We start from the raw sequence: 23,421 nt of genomic DNA, 5'->3' as shown, positions 1-23,421 counted from the left end.
AGGAGTGGATTGGGTGGAGTTCAGACAATCTTTCATGTTAACCAACCTATCATTCAATCCCGACACTTGTTGAATCTCATTGCAATCTTGTTTCACACTCAAGATGTCCGTCATTAAGGCTTCCATGTTTATCTCTCCCAAAGAAATTTGAGTGTCGTCTCCCGGCGACGTAGTACCTATCAAGAGAAACACTAAACAAAAACAACAAACAAGTTATCATTAAGAAGTTCACCTTACAATCCCTCGGAACACACATCTTTGCCTTCCTCTCAATAAGTGTCACTAACGTTGAATAGATTGTTTGTACTCTGATGGAAGACATGGTGTCAATTATGGCTCATGGTCAGGATAGATTTTTGTTTGAAGATGAAAAGATGACTCAAACAAAATAACTTACTTGAAACAATAAACAACAACGAAACAAAAAAGCAAAGCACAAAAGAAACGAGCGTAGAAAGAAAATGGACTCTAAGACTAATTAATCAACTAAGTAGATCAATTACTAGTTGTTAATTAGTGTTTAAGAATAAAAAAAAAGAGATTAAGAATCAAGAAAATAAATTAGGATGTTGGAATCTGAGGGAAAATCAATTTCGGAGTGATTGGGGTGCTCTTGGGTGAGGCGCGGCTGCATGTGGCATCTGCCCTCGCATGTGGCCTTTGCAGGTCACTTTCTAGTGAACCTGGAGTCACCTGCATTGGTGACCTACAACCTCAAGTGGCTGACCTGCGTGGGCAGACGCTAGCGTAGGCGCTTCTGTCCAGCTCAACTTGTACCTTCAAATTTTGTCTTTTTGTAGGCCCTTTTGTACTCATTTTTTAAGAATATTCCCTTTTCTTGAATATTCCTTTGTACTTACAAATTTTCTTTTCTTTTTCTTTCTTTTCTTGGATCAAACAACACCTTTTTAATGAATCTTCCTCTTAAAGATATGAATTTCTTCAAGAAAATGAAGAACACCAAATTTTCAACTAATTCATTTTGACCCCAAAAATTTTCAAATCTGGGCCCTTCAACACGAGAAACACTTGTCCACTAATTTTAACACTCAAATCCACACCAAATCAACACGATCTAAAGCCCCACTTATCCTTTTTTTCAAGTTCAAGTTCAACAATTGAGAACTTCTTCAAATCTCTTCCAAACGCACCAATAGGTCAAGATCTAACCTAGATAACACTACATGGAACAAATCTAGTGGAAACAACAAAAATGACTTAAGAACATAAAAATATTTTTGGGGTTTTGATTAAAAAGTTTGTGACTCTTTTTTTTCAAGGTAACAATTCTAAGACTCGAATCGTAAGAAAGAATCTAAGCCTTATTTTGATACCAAATGATAAGAGTAAAACTACAAAAATAAGAACAAACTACGATAACGAAAAATCAAAGATAAAAGATTGATAGGACAAACAAATAAATAAAAACAAAGAAGGAATTAAAAAAGCAAATAAAGGGTATATTAAACCCTAAGTCCTCAATTCAAATATCCTACAAAGCACTTAAATCTTACGTAGAACACAAGGGAATTGAAATCTCAAGTAACCAACGTTTCCAAACGAAGTTTCAACGTAAGCTAATCCAAACTCACTCACACTCACAAAAGTATAATTGTTCATAAGCATCAAAATCAGTCTAAATACTATTTATTGTCAAGAGCTAATTGTTATAACCATGGGCCCAAAAGTGACCCATTTCAGTAAATTGAGCACATGCCCACGAAGAATAGTCACATGCCTATGCATGTGGAAATACAGGAGCCTTTGGAAAGTCATTTGCTATCGCATCTCATCCACATACAGATGTAGGTGATTTCGCAGGTGCCCCCAATGCTTCTCCAAGCTCTTTTTTGCCTATTTTTGACCTCTCCAAGGTCGCTTGATTCTTCTTAGATGTAAGCACCAACTCATGTCACCCTTTTGATAGCAATAAAGGGTCGTCAAGCACCTCTAATTTCATTATCATCCCATCTAAAGGTCCAGAGGCATTTTGAATTGTATCAATTTCATCCCATGTTTGGTATGAGGTATTAACTAGTTGTGGACATTTTAATCCAACTATCTATACTAAAATGATTAGATTATTATACCATGTAGAGGATAGTACTCTATTCATTCCCTTTTAAGTGCTTTATTTGGGTTGTGCTTATATTCCTAAATACTTACTTCGTTAAATCTTTTAAGAATAGTTTGAATAAAAATTTCTTGTTATATCTTTGATCGATAAATATAAAAACAACATAAATCCCATCATAAATGAAACTAATTACATTTGATCTTGGATTGACTTTCTCTCTCCCAGATTTGAGAAAATACATATACATGTCAATGTAACTCATACATAACTCCAATGTATGAGGAAACTGTTTCTCCTTAAATTATGAAAATAAAATCAGATCCAATTATTCTCTTACCTTAATAATGATAGTAATTAATGTTCTGCTTTCGTGGATTCTTAAAAATAGTAACTGTAATTCGAATAAAAAAATATCCTAAAATATCTCTCTTATCTCCCTAAAAAAATCAACGATGACGCCGCTGGTTTACGACTGTCACCGTCGTTCACCGCTCTACTCCTCTTTCTCACGCCGGTGAACACTCAAGGGTGATCAGCCGCCAAGATCGACGTCATTTCTCGTTCCTCTCCCACTGTCTCCACCACTGATGCCATCACGAATAGTCAACAGTGCCTTCACCGCTCCACTCTTCCTCATGCTGGTGAACACGCAAGGACGACGAGCCGCCAAGATCGACGTCATTTTTTGTTCCTCTCCCACTATCGCCACCACTGGTGCCATTACAAACAGCCAACGGCGCCTCCGCCCCCTCTTAGTGTATTTGTTTTTTGGTAAAAACTTGTACAATATTATATGAGAAATTATAATACATTACCCAGTTTGAATGATATTTTGACATTGTTTATGAAATTTACAGGTATGAGAATGTATTACATATTTTTTTCTATGTATGATGCCAGTATTATATGTATGATTTACACTCCAACAACAATATGTTCTATAGGTATGTGAATGTACTATACTTTACTTTCTATGAATGATTTATATTTAAGTAAAAACATTTCACATTATATGTATGAGAATGTATTACTTTACTTTCTACGTATGATGTCAGTGTTATATGTATGATTTACACTCCAACAACATCATGCGTTATATGTATGAGAATGTATTATACTTTATTTTCTATGTATGATACAAGTGTATTTTATTATACTTTACTTTCTATGTATGACACTGCAAAATCAGATAATTTGATAAAATCATACATGCAACCAAAAAGGAGAAATAATTTGGATATTATAGTTCAAATCAACTTTCAATTCGTTGATTGTAGAAATAATTGAATCTGATTTTATTTCCATAATAATTTGTAATGCATATTATAGGTCAAATGAAGGTATAGAAGAAATAATGGATCCCTCTTCTATAATATAGAACAAATTTGAATGACTTAAAATAAAATGCATTATTTGATTATATGAAAATTTATTATGAAATAAATTATTTTCATAATAATTTGAAATAATAGACCTCATTTGAACAAATTTGAAACCCCCTAAATCACGTAGCTTGAAATTAGGCGTAAAATAAAGAGTGCAATAATGGAGCTAAAATAAGATGTTTTAGGATATATGAGTCAGAAGAGAGAAAGAAAGTCTAAAAGAAAGGGATTCTATGTAATTAATATGAGATTTTTATAATTACTTTTCAAATAACAAATTTTATGTAATAATGTCATAAATATATTACCATATATAATGAATGTCTACGTACCATATATAGTGAATGTCTACTTACCATATATAGTGAATGTTTACTTTACCATATATAGTGAATGTCTATTTATGGAAAAGTTAGAAATCCAAAGGTAAGTTTCCCCTAGAAATAAAAGGGTTTCCTTCATTGTAATTCAACCTCTCAAGAATTCCTTATGAGAAATAAAGAAGTTTCTTCTCTCTCCATTATTCTTATTCTTTGTTTTATATTTCATAATACATTATCAGTATGAGACTCTGTCAAACAAGGTGAGATTATAAATCTAAAGGTAATTTTAAGGTCAGTAATTTCTTATGTTATTTGTCTTTTGCTACTAATGATATAATTATTGTTGGATTTGAGAAAAAATTGGAACCACTTATGCATTTAATTTGTTCATGAAGAACAATATTGTTAAAAGATATGATGATTGTAACACCCTGTATTCAAGTACATATATTGGTGTATTCAAGTACGTGTATTGGTCTTATTTATATGGAATTTATTTTATTTTATTTTATTTATACCGGAATTTGCCCGTCGATGGTTCCATACGAAGGTTATTGAATAAGCTTTCCAACGATATAAAGATTTCCAAAAACGGATAGGTTTCGGATATAATCGAGCACGTTCGAAACTATAAAACAGTGGCCGGGATATTGGGAATAGTAAATGTGCAGGAAAATTTCCTGCACACAAACTACTGAGGCCAGCCATTTTTTTGGGTCAACTTTGAATGATCATAACTCCCTTAATATAATGAACTAGGAGAGCTGCGACCTATGAAAAGAAATATATTTGAGTCTTCTTTCCAATGCAATTGGTTTCATCCAAATCCAACGTCTGAGTAATGAGTTATACTCGTTTTACTTCAGCCTCTCAAAACAGATTTTTAGGGTCAACTTCAAACGATCATAACTCCTTGTACAGGACGAATTGGGTGGCCTACTTTATATAAAATGAAAGCCCTTTGAATTATATTTCCAACGATACCAATTTCACCCAAATCCGATATTAGAGAAAAGAGTTATGGTCGATCTACTTTAGCTTATCAAAACAGTCCACCAAAGGACAGATTTGACATTCTTTAAATTTTAAAGGCATTTTGGTCATTCCCTATGATATTATGGACGAGAATATGTGTATATATACATGTATATGAGTTCAAAAACTCATTTTCATCATCAATCATTGAGAAAGAACAAACCCTAGCCAAATTTGACCTTGAAATTACTTTTGATTCAACCGTAGAAATTCCAAAGTAATCCGATAACTGCGTTTGTCATCTCGAGAGCTTCGAACGACACCTATTATTTGTGCAAACAGGATTGCATAATCAAGAGGTGAATTCTAAGGTATGAATATTGTTTGCCTTTGTTCTCTTCCATATGTATATGTGTGATAGAGGATTATATGTATTGGTTGTTATTGAAAGGTGATGAAAATAGGGTTATGGACTATTTTGCATGGTTTGGTTGTATTGAATTGTGGAAGGTGGATATGGTAATTGAGTTATGGAAGGTGGATATGGTGATATACTATTGAATTGATGATTATTTATCTCTATGGCTCAATTTGGTTTAATGGATTTGTTGGAAGGATAAATGAATCTAAACTTGATATTGGAGGATGTTATATGAATATGCATGGTATGTGAATGTAATTGGAGTATAAGAGGGTTAAAGTGACACCCTTTATGGTGTAATTAAGGCTTACTACTTAACCACTAGTTTGGTGAATTCAAATAATTGAATTGTGACGTTTGATCGCTAATACTAGATTGCTATATATGTTCATTGTAGATAAGTAATCCGAAAAGACGAGAAGTCCATTTGGGACTAGTATTGAAGGTTGACAGTCAGGTATGTAAAGCATACTCCATACCATATCTTTGGCATGAAAATGAACAATTGTTCTATTAAGAAAGTTTCCAAAGTTATTCAGTAACATGTGATCCATAATGGTTTTGTATGATGTCCTACGTTACCAATGAACTTATTTACACCCTACAAGATGTCAAGACATTCCAATACTTACTTGTTTTCCAAATCTTACATGTTTATTGCACTAATGAATGTCAGAAGGTATCCGGTTACTCAAACAAAATCCATGTGCTATTAATGACTCCAAAACATTTCATTGATATACCAATAAGTTCCTACTTCATTGTTATGGCATTGATGACTCCAAAACACTTTATTGATGTGCCAATGAGTTTTTACTTCATTGTTATTGCATTGATGGTCTATTTATATGTCTCTTATTGATGTATCATTGTTTCAAAGTATAAAAAATGTGGTGGCGACCGAAATAACAATCTCAAAGATTAATTGAACTAAGTGATGGAAGTTCTATCTTATCGGGTGGTATCCCAGGGGCATAAGCCTATCATGGGTCGATCCCTAGTTATGTGTTTATGGGTGGTATCCCAGGGGCATAAGCCTAGCATGGGTCGATCCCAGTTGATATGTACTGGAGGCAGCCTAATGGTCACAGTACAGTACAGTAATGATTACAAAGATGATAAGAACGAAGGTAAAGTGATTAAATAAATACAATGTACAGGTTGTCACAAGTTCTAGTAAGTGTGGTCCACTCTTATTACGATTTATTCACTTGTTTTTTATTTCAATTGAGCTCCTATATCATATGTGATTATCTACAGCTTTACATACTCAGTACATATTTTGTACTGACGTCCCCCACGAGGGACCTGCATTTCATGCTGCAGGCACAGGTACCTCAGCTCATACACCGCACAAGTAGGAGCCAGGATATCTAGCTGCTTTTGGTGAGCTCCAGTTTACTTCGGGGCTTTCCGTGTCATATCCAGTCACTTTTGGTATTGTATAGAAGTTAGTTATATGGCGGGGTGTGTCCCGACCTTAGTTAAACTCTGTGTATTATCTAGAGGCTTTGTAGACCTAATGTACAGTCAAGGTGGTATTTTGTTAATAGACGTGATGGCTCCAACGGCCAAGTATTGTATATACATATATATGTGTGCTCGAGCTTATACAGGTGATTATTCCCATTTATATGCGACATGATGTTGTCCGAATTTTAGGTTGTCATAGAGGTATGCATGGGAAGTATAAGGTTATGAGATGGTTCTCCCAGACCTCCTCGGTTATGGGTGCCAGTCCGCCCCAATAGGATTTGAGGCGTGACAATGATGAATTTAAATCTCATCTCATTAAAAGGGTAAGACATTGGGTTAAAAGTTCCAATGCACCATACGATAAGATGTTGGGTTCAAGTTCCATCAAATTATAACCTAAGACACTTTTTTATATGGATAAGATATTGAGTTTGAATCTCAATACACTATATTGATGATATAATGATGGTTAAGGCAAAATAATTGGTGTTTGGTGAAAAGTCATGAAACATATCTCATTAATATGCTCTATTCCATGAAATGAATATGGTAGCAATAGATGATGAATCTGAAAGTTGACAACTTGCTCTATTCTTGAAGGGGAATGTGGTAGCAGTGCATAATATGTCTGAAAGAAGAAAAGTAATTGAATGCGTGGATATAAGCGTGGAGGGACAATATGATAATAATTATCAAAAGTGATAATATTTTTACACGCTTATCATGATTATAAGATATGTTAGAGAAAATTTTTCTACAACCATATGTATGCCTCGATTTGCTCCTGAATTAGCAATATCTTAAAAGAGGCTATAAGGTATCATAATTTGATAGGCTTAAGGCACAATTATATTTCATTCCTGGGGAATGAGACGCTTATTAATGCAAACGTGCACTTGATTGTGATGGTATCGCGATTCACCTCCAAAAGAGGCTGAATAACTGAGAAGAGTTACTTGAAATCTACTTCTAAAGTAGTAAATCTGAAATTTATTCATGTAATAGTAAATCTGAAATTTACTAAAGTAAAAGGTACATGTCATGGTAAACTCGGAGTTTGCTAGAATAAAAGTTCATAAATTGATATGAACGATTGCGACATCTCAAAGATGTGCATACTGAGTCTTTAGCATATATTGGAGAATTAGAAAATTCTTCATTACTTTTAATGTTGCTTGTTCTCATGATAAATTGGTTGGACCAACTAATGTTGGGATTGGATCCCTTAAAATTTAAAAATTATAAAAGGTGAATATGGGTTCGTTCACCGATATGTTGAAAAGATGCATCAATAAGATGATCGCATGTACATTTATTGTCAATCTGCAGTTTGACATTCATAAAGCTGATAAAGCTACTTGCTCAGTGAAATTGAGATAAGAGCATAATTTTCAGATTGTGTAATCAAGACAAGTCATCTTGATAATGTTGATTTGGCATAGAATGTCTTCGATAAATAGTTGAACCATTGTTAATGAGAACAAAAACTTTATGTGTTGGTTTGAAATATTATATACAAAAGTACTTGTATGCATCAAACCAATAAATTATGATTAGTTCCCTCTCAATGTTGGTTTTCAGTCAGAAATCACATGTTGTCCATTTAATAGTTTTGATGTGCGTTATATGATTAATGAATATACCATAATGTACAAAGATGGATTCCTTAAAGAAAATGGAGGATGCATGTTAGTTTTTCTAACATAAGGAGGAGATTATAAGCAGCTATGAAATATGTTAGGAATTATCATCCGATCCTTATTCAAAAGATAATTCAAGTCAAATACCGAAAGTATCTCATATTTAAGCCACAAGTGCTCTTATTTTATGTCTCTAAAGGATAAAGTCTATGCATACATAAAACATGGTAGACTAATCGATTCCAAATGAAATAATTCTTAAAAAGGATAAGGAGCAAATAATCATAATAAGAAAGTAATGTGATTTTGAAGAGCCTATGACATAACACTTCATGAAATATTATGAGAGGTTCAAGTACCTGGAAACAATAAAGTGATGAGATCTCAAAATGTTATGTCACACTGTGAATCGATACGAAATGTTATATCATCAATATCTTTGATACAATATTGACGCAATATTGTAAGAGATTACGAGGATATGAATTTTATGTTTATTAAGCATATTGAATTGGAAATATTTGTCAAGTGACGTGAAAGGATGCATCTTGGTAAGCATAAAACTTATTTGATTTGCAGTCCAGACACTTGAAGATGTCAAGCATGAAATGCTGAATATTGTTACTTGACAAAATTTATATGAAAACTTTTTAAGGATTCAAAATGTTTGAAGCATATAAAAGTTACTGGAATACTTATTTATAATCTTTATATTTTATAAGCTTATAGCTTGAAAATTATTGAAACCTTTGGAGAGTTTTCAAAAGCAATAGAATATTTGCTTCAATGAGAAAAATGCATAATTGAATAAAGATTCATTCCGACCTTAAGTAAAGAATGAGGAACTCCTTGATTATGAAGTACCATATCTTAGTGCAATTGGTGCACTAATGTATGTTGCAAATACTACAAGGCATGCCAAGCCTTTTTCGATCAATTTATTAGCAAGATATATATAGTTCTGCTCCTACTAGGAGATATCGGAATGTGATCAAACATATGAGCTTATTTTATTCTAAAGATTATAGTCCCAATCTTGTTAGTTATGCTGAAGTTGGGTGTTTATCTGACCCGTATAAAGCCCGATCTCAAATAAGCTATATTTTCATATGTGGGGATACTGTCATATCTTAGAGATATACAAAGCAGTCTATCTAGACACTTCATCGAACCATGCTGAGATAATAGCTATTCATGAAGCAAATTGAGAATGAGTATGGATATATCTCATTTGAGAAAAATGTGGTGTGAAATGTGAAAATGTACCATAATTTTATACGGAGATAAAGTAGCATGCATAGCATAACTTAAGGGAGGATTCATAAAAGGAGATAGAACGAATCACACTTCATCAAAGCTTTTCTACATACATGAGCTCCAAAAGAATGGTGATATTAACGTGCAACAGATTCGTTCAAGCGACAATGCGACTGATTTATTCACCAAGTCTCCTTCAATTGCAACTTTCAAGAAGCTAGTGCACAAGATCGAGATGCAAAGGCTCAAGGATGTTCTCATTAGGAGAAGTTAATACGCGTTGTACTCTTTTTTCCTTACGAGGTTTTGTCCCACTGGGTTTTCCCTGTAAGGTTTTTAATGAGGCAGCCTATATGCGTATTGTTAGAGATGTGTACTCTTTTTTCTTCACTAGATTTTTTTTCCACTGGGTTTTTTCTAGTAAAGTTTTAATGAGGCACATTATCTATCAATTAAACATTCAGGGGTGGGGGGGGTGTTATATATATATATATATATATATTACCATATATAGTGAATGTCTAGTTACCATATACAGTGAATGTTTACTTTACCATATATAGTGAATGTCTATTTATGAAAAAGTTAAACGGCAAGGATGCCGAAGGCTTGGAGGTGGAGTACGATGATTCCGTTATATAAAAATAAGGGAGACATCTAGAGTTGCACTAACTATAGAGATATCAAGCTGTTGAGTCATACTATGAAGATTTGGGAGAGGTTAGTTGAGTTGAGATTGAGGAGGATCGTGCCCATTTCGGAGAATCAAATTGGTTTTATGCCCGGTCGCTCGACGACAGAGGCAATCCACCTGGTGAGGAAATTGGTGGAGCAGTATAGGGAAAGGAAGAAGGATTTGCATATGGTGTTCATCGACTTGGAGAAGGCTTATGAGAAAGTTCTGAGGGAGGTTCTGTGGAGATGTTTAGAGGCCAAAAGGATCCCGGTGGCGTATATTAGAGCTATTAAGGACATGTATGATAGAGGGAAGACTCGGGTGAGAACGGCGGGAGGAGACTCAGAGCATTTTTCGGTCGAGGCAGGGTTGCACCAGGGCTCGACTCTTAGCCCGTTCCTGTTTGCGTTGGTGATAGACGTGTTGACACAGAGTATTCAAGGAGAGGTGCCGTGGTGTATGTTGTTCGCTGCCGATGTAGTACTGATTGATGAGACGCGGGCGGATGTGAATGAAAAGTTAGAGGTTTGGAGGCAAACCCTTGAATCTAAGGGGTTCAGGTTGAGTAGGTCCAAGACGAAATATATGGAATATAAGTTTAGTGGGGTGAGGCAAGACGATGATGTCGTGGTAAGGTTGGATTCCCAGGAGGTCCAAAAGAGGGATAGTTTTAGGTATCTTGGGTCTATGATTCAGGGGAATGGCGAGATTGATGAGGATGTCTCTAACCGTATTGGATCTGGTTGGATGAAATGGAGGCTCGCCTCGGGAGTGTTGTGTGACAAGAAGGTGCCACTAAAGCTTAAAGGTAAATTCGACAGAGCGGCAATCCATCCTGCTATGCTATATGGAGTAGAGTGTTGGCCAGTCAAGAACTCCCATATTCAAAAAATGAAGGTAGCGGAAATGAGAATATTGCGTTGGATGTGTGGACTTACCAGAGGGGATAGAGTCAGAAATGTGACCGTTCGGGAGGTCGGAGTGGCTTTGTTGGAGGATAAAATACGCGAAGGAAGGTTGAGATGGTTTGGGCATGTGATGAGGAGGGGCACGAATGCCCCAGTTCATAGGTGGGAGAGGTTAGCGTTAGATGGCTTAGAAGAAGGAGAGGTAGGCCGAAGAAGTACTGGAGGAAAGTGATTAGACATGATATGGAGCAGATTCTGCTTACTGAGGACATGACCCTAGATAGGAAGGTGTAGAGGTCGCGGATAAGGGTAGAAGGCTAGGTTGTGTGCGTGGTTTTAGTAAGTAGTTAGAAGAGCTCAGGTTGAGTCGGGCTGGTAAACCTAGGATTGGGTCCAAAAATAGGAACCCGGTCAGGCGGGCGTGGGTCTCTTTCTCCTATTGCGCTTATTTATTTTATTTCTTATTGCTCTGACTTCTATTTTTATGTGTCTTATTCCTTGTTATGTTATGCCATCCATCTTGCTTCTTATTTAATTACGCTTTGGCCTACTTTTCTTTATCTTGAGCCGAAGGTCTATCAGAAACAACCTCTCTATTTCTCTGGAGGTAGCGGTATGTACTGCGTACACTCTACCCTCCCCAGACCCCACTTGGTGGGAATATACTGGGTTTGTTGTTGCTGTAGAAATCCAAAGGTTAGTTTTCCCCTAAAAATAAAGGAATTTCCTTTATTGTAATTCATCCCCTCGAGAATTCCTCATTAGCAATAAGAAGTCTTTTCTCTCTCCATTCTTCTTGTTCTTTATTTTATATTTCATAACAAACAAGTAATAGTTATCTTGTGTATATATGTAATTTTTCCTTCTTACTAATTTGGAAAAATGTATAAAATTAAATTGGAGAAATATTGATAAAATTACTTTTAATTTTATAAGAGTAAGCGATATGTTAAAGAGTGTGCCCAATCGAAATGTACCAAATAAAAAGAAATGGAAGAAGTGTAAAATAATCTCATATCATTATTTATCCATTCGGATGTACCAAACAACCCCTTACATGTAAGTTGCTATTTGGGCATTTTCCCCCAAATTACACTCGCACTGTGCAAATCTACGAACAAATAGTCTTACTAATTGCAAATCCACCATAAATTGCGTACGTATATCACACTTCAGCAAATCTACCCCACCGCAAACCCCCGCCGGAAAATCAAGAATGCCACCGAAATCCGAACCCACCACCACCAAAACCCAATATTCCGATCCATCAGATGACTACTCCATCGACCCAATTTTCCACATCCTCCGTATTCTCCCTTTCTCCTTCCTCCGCCCACCAAAGCTCCGTCTCAAAATCCCCACAATCACTCTCCCCTCCGCCATGACAGTTTTCACATTCATCCTTCTCACTTACTTCATGGTCGTCTCGGGAATCGTCTACGACGTCATTGTTGAACCGCCAGGTATTCCTCTGTTAATATAGTACCTATGTTGCTTGGACTCTCCAAAAAAATGATGCCGCACCCATGTTGGATCCTTCAAAAATGCACTAATTTTAAGGATCCCACATGCACCTGTTAGACATTTTTGAAGAGTCTGAGTAACATAGTTTCATTGTGCTCCCTTCATTTTCCGTGAGTCAATTTGACTGTGTTTCAAATCTAAATTAGATTAGATTAACTTAGTTTTTTTTAGATTAAAATTTAATTTAGAAAAGGGAGAATATTTTTTTTTCTCTTGAACGGCTAAAGGGGGACTATCGGAAACGATCTCTCTATCTCACCTCTGAGGCAGTGGTATGGACTGCATACACCTACCCTCCCCAGACCCCAATTTGTGGGAATATACTGGCTATGTTGTTGTTGTATTTTCGTATTTCATGTCTCTTACGCTACATTGTTGAACTGCCAGGCATTGGATCAACGCAAGACCGGTTCACTGGTGCTGTTAAACCGGTGGTTTTTATGCCGGGTCGGGTTAATGGTCAGTATATTATTGAAGGATTATCGTCCGGGTTCATGTTTGTACTTGGTGGTATTGGGATTGTGCTTTTGGATTTGGCACTTGATAAGAATCGGGAGAAGAGTGTAAAGATTTCATTTGCATCAGCTGGGATTGTGTTTGTTGTCATTGCGTATGTTATGAGTATGTTGTTTATTCGTATCAAGATTCCGGCTTATCTTCGTTGAGAGATTAGCACTTGAGCAGTATGTTATTTTTAGGATTTACCTTAATTATTACTCCTCGTTGTTTGATCAAATTTGGTATATTTGCCATCGGAAACAAGAAATTTTGGTGGTGTAAGTGAAGTTGACTTGGGTTTTTTTGGCTTTTAATAGATGTTGGTTGTTGAAATGTATGCAATCTTGATGAATGCTAGAAAACTATTGTCGTTGCTTATGTTATGAGTATTTTGTTTATTCATATCAACAAAGTTAAGCCTTGGAAACAGCCTCTGGCAGAATGCAAGGTAAGGCTGCCATGTGACCAGGAGGTCACGGGTTCAAGCCTTGGAGTAACTAGTAAAGTTGCTGCCATGTGATCCGGAGGTCACGGGTTCAAGCCTTGGAAACATCCTCTGGCAGAATGCAAGGTAAGACTGCGTATGATACACCTTTGTGGTGGGGCCCTTCCCCAGACACCGCGCATAGCGGTAACTTTAGTGCACCGGGCTGCCCTTTTTCATATCAACATCCCGACTTATCTTCGTTGAAAGTTTTAGCTTTTTTGTTTGTTTTTAATAAGCAGGATGTTGTTTTTAGCATTTCTCTTAATGGTTCTAGTTTGTCACTCTTTAAAGTTTAAAGAGCTTGGCATATTACTTGTTAAGAATCTGATAGATTTGCCATCGGAAACAAGAAGTTCTGGTGATACTGTTTGTAGAACAGGAGTAATTGAAGTAGATTTGTTTTTTTTTTTTTTTTGGTTTTTAATAGATGTTGGTTATTGAAATGTATGCAATCTTTTGTCATTGCTTATGTTATGAGTATGTTGTTTATTCGTATCAAGATCCCGGCTTATCTTTGCTGAAAGTTTTAGCTTTTCTCTTTGTTTTTAATAAGCAGTATATTATTTTTAGGATTTCTCCGAATGGTTTTAGTTTGTCACTCTTTTATGATACTCTTTGTAGGAAAGAAGTAAGTGAAGTTGATTTGTGTATTTGTGGCTTCTGATAATGTTGGCTTCTGACATTATGTTGTGGATGTGTGTGATACTGTTATTATTTATTTATATTTTAAGTAGTTTTATTTATTATGTATTTATATTTCAGTTGCTTTATTTATTGTTCTAGAATAGGGTTTTATGTTTCCTAGTTTCATAAGGATTAGGCTTTCGATTGATTATTCTAGAATATGGTTTTATGCTTCCTAGTTTCATGAGGATTACACTTTCTATTGATGTAATAAGACTCATATTTAAAGGGAGATATGAGGAATAATACGTATGGATAGTTTTCATCAAAAACAAGAGGTTAGAGTTCTCTCTTTCATTGAACTCTCTAAGGTTTCAGTCTCCCCTTAACGAGTTGAAGAGATCGGAGTTCTCTCTTCCATTGAACTCTAAGGTTTCAGACTTCCTTTAACGAGCTGAATATATCTACAAAATAGGTCGATCTAGGAATTCAACAAAGTCAAGGAAAAGTCGAAATCAATTGATTCAGACTTTTTGTTCATTGTCCCGTGACTCGATCCTTCGCTAAAGATCATAACAATTTGGTATCAGAGCCTAACACAATGGACAATGAGATTAATTCCAGATTTCAAGAAGAACGTGCAACTATAGAAACCCTAATGGATTCTAAACTTGCAGCGATGGAACAATGCGTCAGGTGAAAAAATTGTCCAAGTCATCCTAGAATAACTTTTTGGCATGGAATTGGCTCCCAAAATCAGCAGCGCAGGGAACTGAGTCGAGTAGTGCCCTGACAACTGGCAAATCAACAACTCTTGCTGCTACACTGCCTATTCAACTAGCCGACCAGATTCATCCAACAAGAGGTAATTCATATTCGACAGTACCAAGGTATGTGAAGATGGATTTTCCTACTCATGACGACACCGACGATCCATCAATTTGGGCACATCGTTGCGAACTTTTTTGAAAATCAACATACAATGGAAGCGAAAAAGGTTGGAGTGGCCAGGTTTCCCATGTTGGGAGAAGCACAATTATGGTGCTATCAACTAAAACGAGCAAACGGCCCAATGAGTTGGAAAAAATTTCAGAAACATTGTTTCCAATGATTTGGACCTCCTGAAAGTAGCAACCCAGTGGGCTAATTAGCTTTTTTGGCAAACAAGTTCAGTTGAAATTTGGCATTATCCGTTTCAAGAGTTGTCTAAGGCTAATGAGCTTATTCCAGAACACGTGCACGTGGGTATATTTATGGCGTGGTTGGATGATTCAATAGACTAGATGTGCAGTTGCTCAAACAACCTGACTTATCAGCGACCATGAGTGTATCTAGGGCTTTAGAACAATAACACCAACAATAGAAAGTAAGTAATTTTAGCGAAGGGACATGATAGTAGTCTCGGACATATCTGGGCAGCACAACAAACTCGACAAAATCTGGTACTAGTTTAGTCGGCTCATTTAACTCGACTAATACCCAAACCAGCAATCAAATCCCTTTTGTCAAGCGATTAACTCATGCAGAAATGGTAGAGAGAAAAGCTAAGTTTTTATGCTATAATTGTGCCGAACTATATTCAGCAACTCACCAGTTCAAACAACTTTTATGGTTGGAATTGGATGATTCAGTTGACACTATTCTAGAAGTTCTAAATGACTGCATTGAAATTCGAGCTTGAGGACAAGCTCTTTCAACGTGAGGGGATTCATGTTGTGGATGCATGAAATATGGTTATTATATATTTATATTTTAAGTAGTTTTATTTATTGTGTATTTATATTTAAGTAGCTTTATTTATTATTCTAGAATAGGGTTTTATGTTTCCTAGTTTCATAAGGATTAGGTTTTCTATTGATGTAATAAGACTCTTATTTAAAGGGAGATATGAGGAATAATACGTATGAATAGTTTCAGTCAAAAACAAATGTTGGGGTTCTCTCTTCCATTGAACTCTAAGGTTTCAGTCTCCCTTTAACGAGCTGAAGAGATCAGAGTTCTCTTTTATAGTGAACTCTAAGGTTTCAACCTCCCTTTAACGAGCTGAATTTATCTACAAATAGGTCGACCTAGGAATACAAACAAAGGCAAGGGAAAATTGAAATCAATTGATTCAGACTTTTTTGTTCATCGTCCTGTGACTCAATCCTTCGCTAAAGATCATAATATACTACGTGTTGTTTCTTGTAGCACAATTATTGTATAGTTTTGTTACTGTCAATTGTTTTTGTTATTATATGTTGTTTCTTGTACTTTCGTTACTCCTTTTTGGGATTGCTTTGGACTATTTTTCCTTAAGCCGAGGGTCTATCGGAAACAACCTCTAAGGTAGGGTAAGGTCTACGTACACTTTATCCCAGACCCCGGCCCCACTTTATGGGGTTACACTACACTGAATATGTTGTTTTTGATAGGTGTTGATTATTGAAATGTATGCAATGAGGTTATTGGAGATAAGATGGGAGTGGCTTCGGTGGAAGCTGATACAAGTATGATCATGATCATGACACTTTTGAGTATTTTTTAAGACTAGTCACTAAAGGGTCCTTTTGTCAGTTTGTCTATTATTGTAATGTAGTATAAATAGAACATTGTAGGGTTTATTTCTTTAGTTGATCATTATTATTGAAGAATACTTCTCTTAGAGTGAGAGAGAGTCCAATTGAAACTAGGGCATAACATAAGGGTGGATTCTTTTGTGTGTTGCATTTTGCTTGATACATTGGTGCTTGGGTGGTGGACGCCTCTCTTGTGTCAATTGTAAGAGTTACGTGTTTGTTGTGTGAAGTTTTAAAGGTCCAAGAGTGGAATATGCTCTTGGGTTGTTAAGACTATATCAACACTTGTCTAACTACCTATCTTGTATATTGTTTTAGTTTCGGCTTCTTGTGTTATTAATGTAACCCGTTTATTCTTGTTGCTATTGTAATATTGTGGAGCTTCATCTTGTGTTGCTAAACTTGTTGTTGGCTGGCTGTTTTGGTGTATTAACACCTTGTATCCTCTTCTTTCTTGTTCTAGATAGTGAATCCGAGAGAGGTCCCCATTTGGTCCACAATTTGTTGTGATTTGTGGACTATTTTGGGGTGTGATTTCGTGTTCTCTTGTTTGTTCCGTATCATTTGGTATCAAAGCAAGGTTTGATTTTGTTCCAACAAAATCAATCTTGGGATTGTTATCTTGAAAAAAAAAAGTTACTGTTCATGTTTTTTGGGTCTTTCAAAAAACTTGATTTTTGTGTGTTTCTAGTGTTAGATCTTGTTCCCTAACACTATTAGAGTAGAGAAATTGAAAATTCCAACAAAAAAAGAAGTGTCAAAATCGAAAATCCCCCCTAAATCCGTTTTTGATCCTAGGTCAAATTTTGAGTTTTTGATTTTGCGTTTTTCTTGTGTTTTTAGTGTTAGATTTGTGTTCTCTAACACTATAGGAGTATAAGATTCGAATTTGAGCTAAATTGGAGGTTATTTGAGCCATCCACCAATGTTGAGCTTGAGTTTGAAGAAACTTGAAGGTGGGATCTCATTGTGGGAGGTTGTATTGCAATAACATGTGTTTTGTGTTGTAGGTTTTGCATTGTATTGTTGTGTGACGTTGCGGACTAATTTGGTATCTTGATTGGACCGTAACTTGAAGGGTTATTTTTGATACCACCACAATGGAACCCGAGGCTTCAAATGCTCATACAATGGATAGTAATGCCATCAATCTCATTTTGGCTCGCCTTGAAACTACGTCCCGAGATGTGGCTAGGTTGAATGTGGGTCTTGAGAAATTAGATATGGATGTGGCATCAATGAGTGGGAGATTAGAACGTGTGGAAAGTCAAAGGAGTCGACCTTCTACCCCTTAAAACATTTCCCCAACTTATACTCTCGAGACCTTGCACCAAATGCAATATACACCAATTGCCATAAATCAAACCAATCTTTACTCCCAAAGCCGAGAACAAGATAGACCAAGCCATCCTCCACTCCACCAAGTCTAACAAGAAGGGCTTGGAACCCAAATACCATCACCAAACCTGAACCCTCCCATCCAAACTCCACTTGACCAAAGACCTCACTTTCCAAATCCAATCCCGCCACTACAAGCTCCACTTAACCCAAATAGACCCATCCATGTTAAGAGGACAACATGATGGTTATGGGCCGTATGATGATGTTTACTTGAGGGAAGAAAGAATGAGGCGTAGACATGGGGAGTTAGGCCGAGAGGTGAGAGATGGCCACCCAAACCAAGATGTAGGTCTCAATTCTATCAAAGTGAGCCTTCCCGTTTTCAAAGGTGAGAGTGATCCCGAAGCCTACCTTGCATGGGAGTCATCTTGTGACAAGATCTTCCAACTTAATGATCTCACACCGAAGAAAAAAAAAGTTGTTATGCTATAGCTCACTTCGAAGGGTATGCTAATACATGGTGGGAGTATGTTAAACGGTTTGGGAATGAGATGATTGGGGGACAACCTTCTCCTTGGTTTCGATTGAAGAACCTTATGCGACAAAGGTACTTGCTCGACGCTTATAGGCATGAGCTCCTTGCTAAATTGTACAATCTGAGGCAAGGGAACAAGAGTGTCATGGCTTACTACGATGAATTTCAACAATTGATGTTGAAACTTGACCACCGAGGCGAGCAAGTAAGTCATGACATTGTGCGCTTCAAGGTTGGGTTAAACAAGGACATCTCCACTCGCATGACGCTTCACAAATTCGACACCATAGATGGCATCTTCCATGCGGCTTTACAGGTTGAGAGGGAGCTCAAAGATAACTCATTCATGGCTACCCAACCCGAGGCCACCAAGGTTGTCCAAAAACACCCTCCAAGGTATGAAGGTAAATTGAATTCTACTTCTAATCCCAAGGGATTTCAATGCTTCAAATGCCAAGGATGGGGGCACAAGGCTAGTGAGTGCCCAAACCGGAGGAACGTGATCCTAAGGGAGGAAAAATTGTAATATCTTGGGGAAGAAGTAGTGAATCGGCTAAGGTTGATGGCAAGCCTCAAGATGGAGAGCCAAAAGAGGTTAAAATGCAAGACGAAGAAGATGTAGAAGATGTGTGGCCGTGTGAAGGAGATTGTGAAGTGCCTTTGTAAAAGAGGTGAGGTTATGAATTTGTGGGCAAATTCCTCTCAAGATGGAGAGGATGATACAAGTATGATCATGAGCATGACACTTTTGAGTATTTTTGAAGACTAGTCACTAAAGGGCCCTTTTGTCATTTTGTCTATTATTGTAATGTAGTATAAATAGAACATTGTAGGGTTTATTTCTTTAGTTGATCATTATTATTGAAGAATACTTCTCTTAGAATGAGAGAGAGTCCAATTGAAACTAGGGCATAACATAAGGGTGGATTCTCTTGTGTGTTGCATTTTGCTTGATACGTTGGTGCTTGGGTGGTGGACGCCTCTCTTGTGTCAATTGTAAAAGTTACGTGTTTGTTGTGTGAAGTTTTAAAGGTCCAAGAGTGGAATATGCTCTTGGGTTGTTAAGACTACATCAACACTTGTCTAACTACCTATCTTGTATCTTGTTTTAGTTTCGGCTTCTTGTGTTGTTAATGTAACCCGTTTGTTCTTGTTGCTATTGTAATATTGTGGAGCTTCATCTTGTGTTGCTAAACTTGTTGTTGGCTGGCTGTTTTGGTGTATTAACACCTTGTATCCTCTTCTTTCTTGTTCTAGATAGTGAATCCGAGAGAGGTCCCCATTTGGTCCACGATTTGTTGTGATTTGTGGACTGTTTTGGGGTGTGATTTTGTGTTCCTTTGTTTGTTCCGTATCAGAAGCCAAGATGAGGGAAGCAAGGTTGAGATGGTTCGGTCATGTGATGAGGAGGAGTACGGATGCCCCAGTGCGGAGGTGTGAGAGGTTGGCTAGGGATGGTTTCAAGCAAGGTAGAGGTAAACCAAAGAAATATTGGAGGAACGTGATTAGACATGACGTGGAGCATTTTCAGCTTACCGAGGACATGACCTTGGATTGGAAGTTGGTGGAGGAGGTGAATTAGGGTAGAAGGTTAGTCTGAGTTAGGATGTTGTATGTTTGATGTGTCCTTGGAGTATCTTGCATTTGGTATTATTGAATATGTTAATTTCCATTGTATCTTGTTCTATTACTATTCCTTATCTTAGATTGCTTTATTTTGAGTCGGGGTTCTATTGGAAACAACATCTCTATCTCGCATTTGAGGTATTGGTATGGACTGCGTACACTTACCCTCCCCAGACCCCATTGGGTGGGAATATACTGGCTATTATGTTGTTGTTGCAATCTTGCATCTCATGAATGCATAGTAGAAAACTATTGTCATTGCTTTTGTATTGAATAAGTTGTTTATCTGAATAAGATCCCAACTTATCTTAGCTGAAAAAAAAAAAATCAGTTTGTGGCTTTGAGAAATTTTCTTAATGGTTTTAGTTTATCATTCTTTTAGCGAGAATGATACGTCATACGCGAACCACTAGGTGATTTCTTCCCATATGGTCTAGCCTTGGTGGACTTAGCTACCTCCTTTTGCTGTTGGGAGGTGGCAATTATCTTCTAAAATTAGTCGAGGTGCGTGCAAGCTGGCCCAAACACCACGATTTACGAAGTTGATACGTGATATTCTTGCTAGAGTAGAAGTAACAAAAGTTTATTTGGGTATTTTTGGCTTTTGATAGATTTGGAACATATGAACTATGTGCAATTTGGTTCTTTGAATGCATGGTAGAAAACTTTTGCAAGACGAAGGTGTGTTTAAGCAATGTTTTAGTTGCAAATTTCCTAGTATCATATGAGTAGTAATGTTTTTTTTTTTTTAGGTTTTTTGGATGAATAGATGAGGCATTTGTGCTCATGTTCAACCAGACCACATTATAAGAATATTTTTTAGCTCTGGTTATGGAAGAAGGAACCGAGAAGAAGGTATCAGCAACAACTGGTTTTCATTTGATTAACTTATCGTGTAACCGGTTGTTTATCTCAATTAGAATGGTGAACTATATGAATGTCTGTTCCTCTTTATGGAGGTCCTTGATTCCCTATCAATGGATACACTTCTAGGTGAAGGGGTTTCTTAAATGTTAGAACTGTTGAAGTATTTTGACCAATCATCTGATGAAAGGACGGAAACACATTCCCAGTGAGAAAGAATGGGCAAACGACATGTTCGTTTCATTAGTTGATGGGCCTTTTTACAGCTATGTCAAAGTCTTTTTTCTGAAAGTCTCTTCCTCTTTTTGTTTCAATTATTCCCTCATTTGATTTGGTTTCCTTCTTAAGTCCCACATTTGTTCTTTTTGTTCAAGTTCTTTTTTGTTCAAGTTATGCTTGGATTCCTTGTTATGTCATTTCATTAATTCACGTTGTAATTATAGCTTTGCGGTACACCTTTCTCGATCTTGTAGTTTTCAAGCTCATATTAACTATCAGGTTCCTTATTTTGTATGAGGGTCAACCCTGGAGTTTCCATAGTGCTTTCAGCTCTTTCAATTTCACCCTCTTCTGATTCGCTTGTATGAATAACTTTTAGAGGATGACCTTCTGAATCTATGGATTGTCCAGCATGGTTCAGATGCATTAGGTCTTCTGCCATACTGTATTACAGTGATAGATACATCGAACTACTACTAGCTGGTTGCTGGTTTTCCCTTCAAAGGTCGATGCATCTAGAATGCAGAAGCATTATTTAAGCTGCTGACAAAAATGCAGAATGCATTTCTAAAGGGGTGTTTTTTTCTTATAGCAGTTGGAGCCTAGTAGGTGAATATTTGAGATATGCATCATGTTAATCGTTCGTTTAGACTTTCTGATAGCTCGTGTACTAGAGTTTCTCAACCCTTGTTCTATCCGTCCCAGACTTGCAGACGTTCTTCATTTCACTAAGCTCCCTGCATCATGTGGATCTTTTACTTCTTGGTACTTGTTATCTCACTTGAACCTGTTCTGATGATGGCATAATACCCTTCCATGAATTCCTATGTTGAATGGCTGATGCATCTTTGCCTTCACTGCTTAATGATGACCACAATCTCACAGGTCTGTATCAATCTTTTTCCATCTCTTTGATGTTTAGAAAGAAGAGGAAGATCTTTTTTGTACCTGAAATGTTATTGAAGTGTGTTAACTGAATCTGATTGCTTGGTGACTGTCTTAGTCTTTCCTCCGCCTTCATACATATTTTGAGCAGCGTTTTGATAACAAAACGAAAAAAAGCTTCACCTGTCTTCATTATAGGACATCATGCCCTCGTGCGAATCTGCTCTACTGCAAATTAAACTCAAGCTTGTGCTGCAACTTTTGATTGATTTGCACTAATCAACATTCTGGGCCTCATGTATGTTGGAGTCGGGCTGGGAACCTGAGTGTAGATAGTAATGTTGCTGCAATGTGATTAGGAGGTCACAAATTCAAGTTGCGTACAATAGAAGACCCTTGTGGTCCAGCCTTCTCCAGATCCCGTGCCTAAGTGGAATCTTAGTGCACTGGACTGCTCTTTTTACGTATATTAGATTCGTAGGTTAATTGGGTGTAATCTAGGTAGATTGAACCCTCAAATGTTGACTGGCAGCCTAATGAAATGTTTTAATTTTCTTAGTCAACAGAAGAGCTAGACGCTGGTGATTAATGCACAACATATGAATTGATCTCGAGATCTTTTACAATTGTTTATTTCGAAGTTGAAGTTCCATTAGCTCCCTTGTTCAGCAGCTGTAGAAAACAGTAATGTGTGTGTGTGTGTTTTTGTATGTGTATAGAGAGAGAGAGGAGTGTCTGAACTGGGTACCAATTTTGCAACATTTTTCAATTTTACGTTGGTGCATTGACATACATATATATTTGAAGTGTACGAACTGTAGTTGAATGTCTTTCACAATCATCAAGCATTGTACAACTTGCTTCTCTGCGCCAACGAAAAACCAACGTTTTATTCTTGCAATAAACCTAATTTATTCTTCACTAGAAGTGATCATATGATACTTTTCCTTCAGGATTTGTACCCAACTCCGTCAGAAGGCGTCGCATGTACAAAAGGTTACTTATATTAGAGCCCGTTTGGGATTGCTATTACAAAATAATTTATTTGAGAAACACTTTTATAAAATTACTTTTTAGAAAAAGTGCTTTTGAAAAAAATTAATTTGTGTTTGGCAAATTCAT

The 23,421-nt window shown here is 36.7% G+C and overlaps 1 protein-coding gene across 2 annotated transcripts; it reads left to right on the top strand.

The window, feature by feature from the left end:
* Positions 1 to 12,126: 12,126 nt before the first annotated feature.
* Positions 12,127 to 23,149, top strand: LOC107848038 (putative oligosaccharyltransferase complex subunit CG9662). 2 transcript variants are annotated; one of them, XM_047399640.1, is made up of 3 exons: positions 12,158 to 12,601; positions 13,050 to 13,283; positions 21,084 to 23,149. In XM_047399640.1, exons 1-3 carry the CDS (start codon positions 12,355 to 12,357, stop codon positions 21,098 to 21,100), a joined length of 498 nt encoding a protein of 165 aa, XP_047255596.1. In that variant the 5' UTR covers positions 12,158 to 12,354; the 3' UTR covers positions 21,101 to 23,149. The 2 variants fall into 2 exon arrangements, with proteins under 2 accessions (XP_016548180.1, XP_047255596.1); XM_016692694.2 differs by lacking the exon at positions 21,084 to 23,149 and having other exon boundaries at positions 12,127 to 12,601; positions 13,050 to 13,538.
* Positions 23,150 to 23,421: the final 272 nt, after the last annotated feature.

Source organism: Capsicum annuum, chromosome 11 (assembly GCF_002878395.1).
Source record: "Capsicum annuum cultivar UCD-10X-F1 chromosome 11, UCD10Xv1.1, whole genome shotgun sequence".
Lineage (NCBI taxonomy): Eukaryota > Viridiplantae > Streptophyta > Magnoliopsida > Solanales > Solanaceae > Capsicum > Capsicum annuum.
This window is presented reverse-complemented; position numbering and strand designations above follow the sequence as displayed.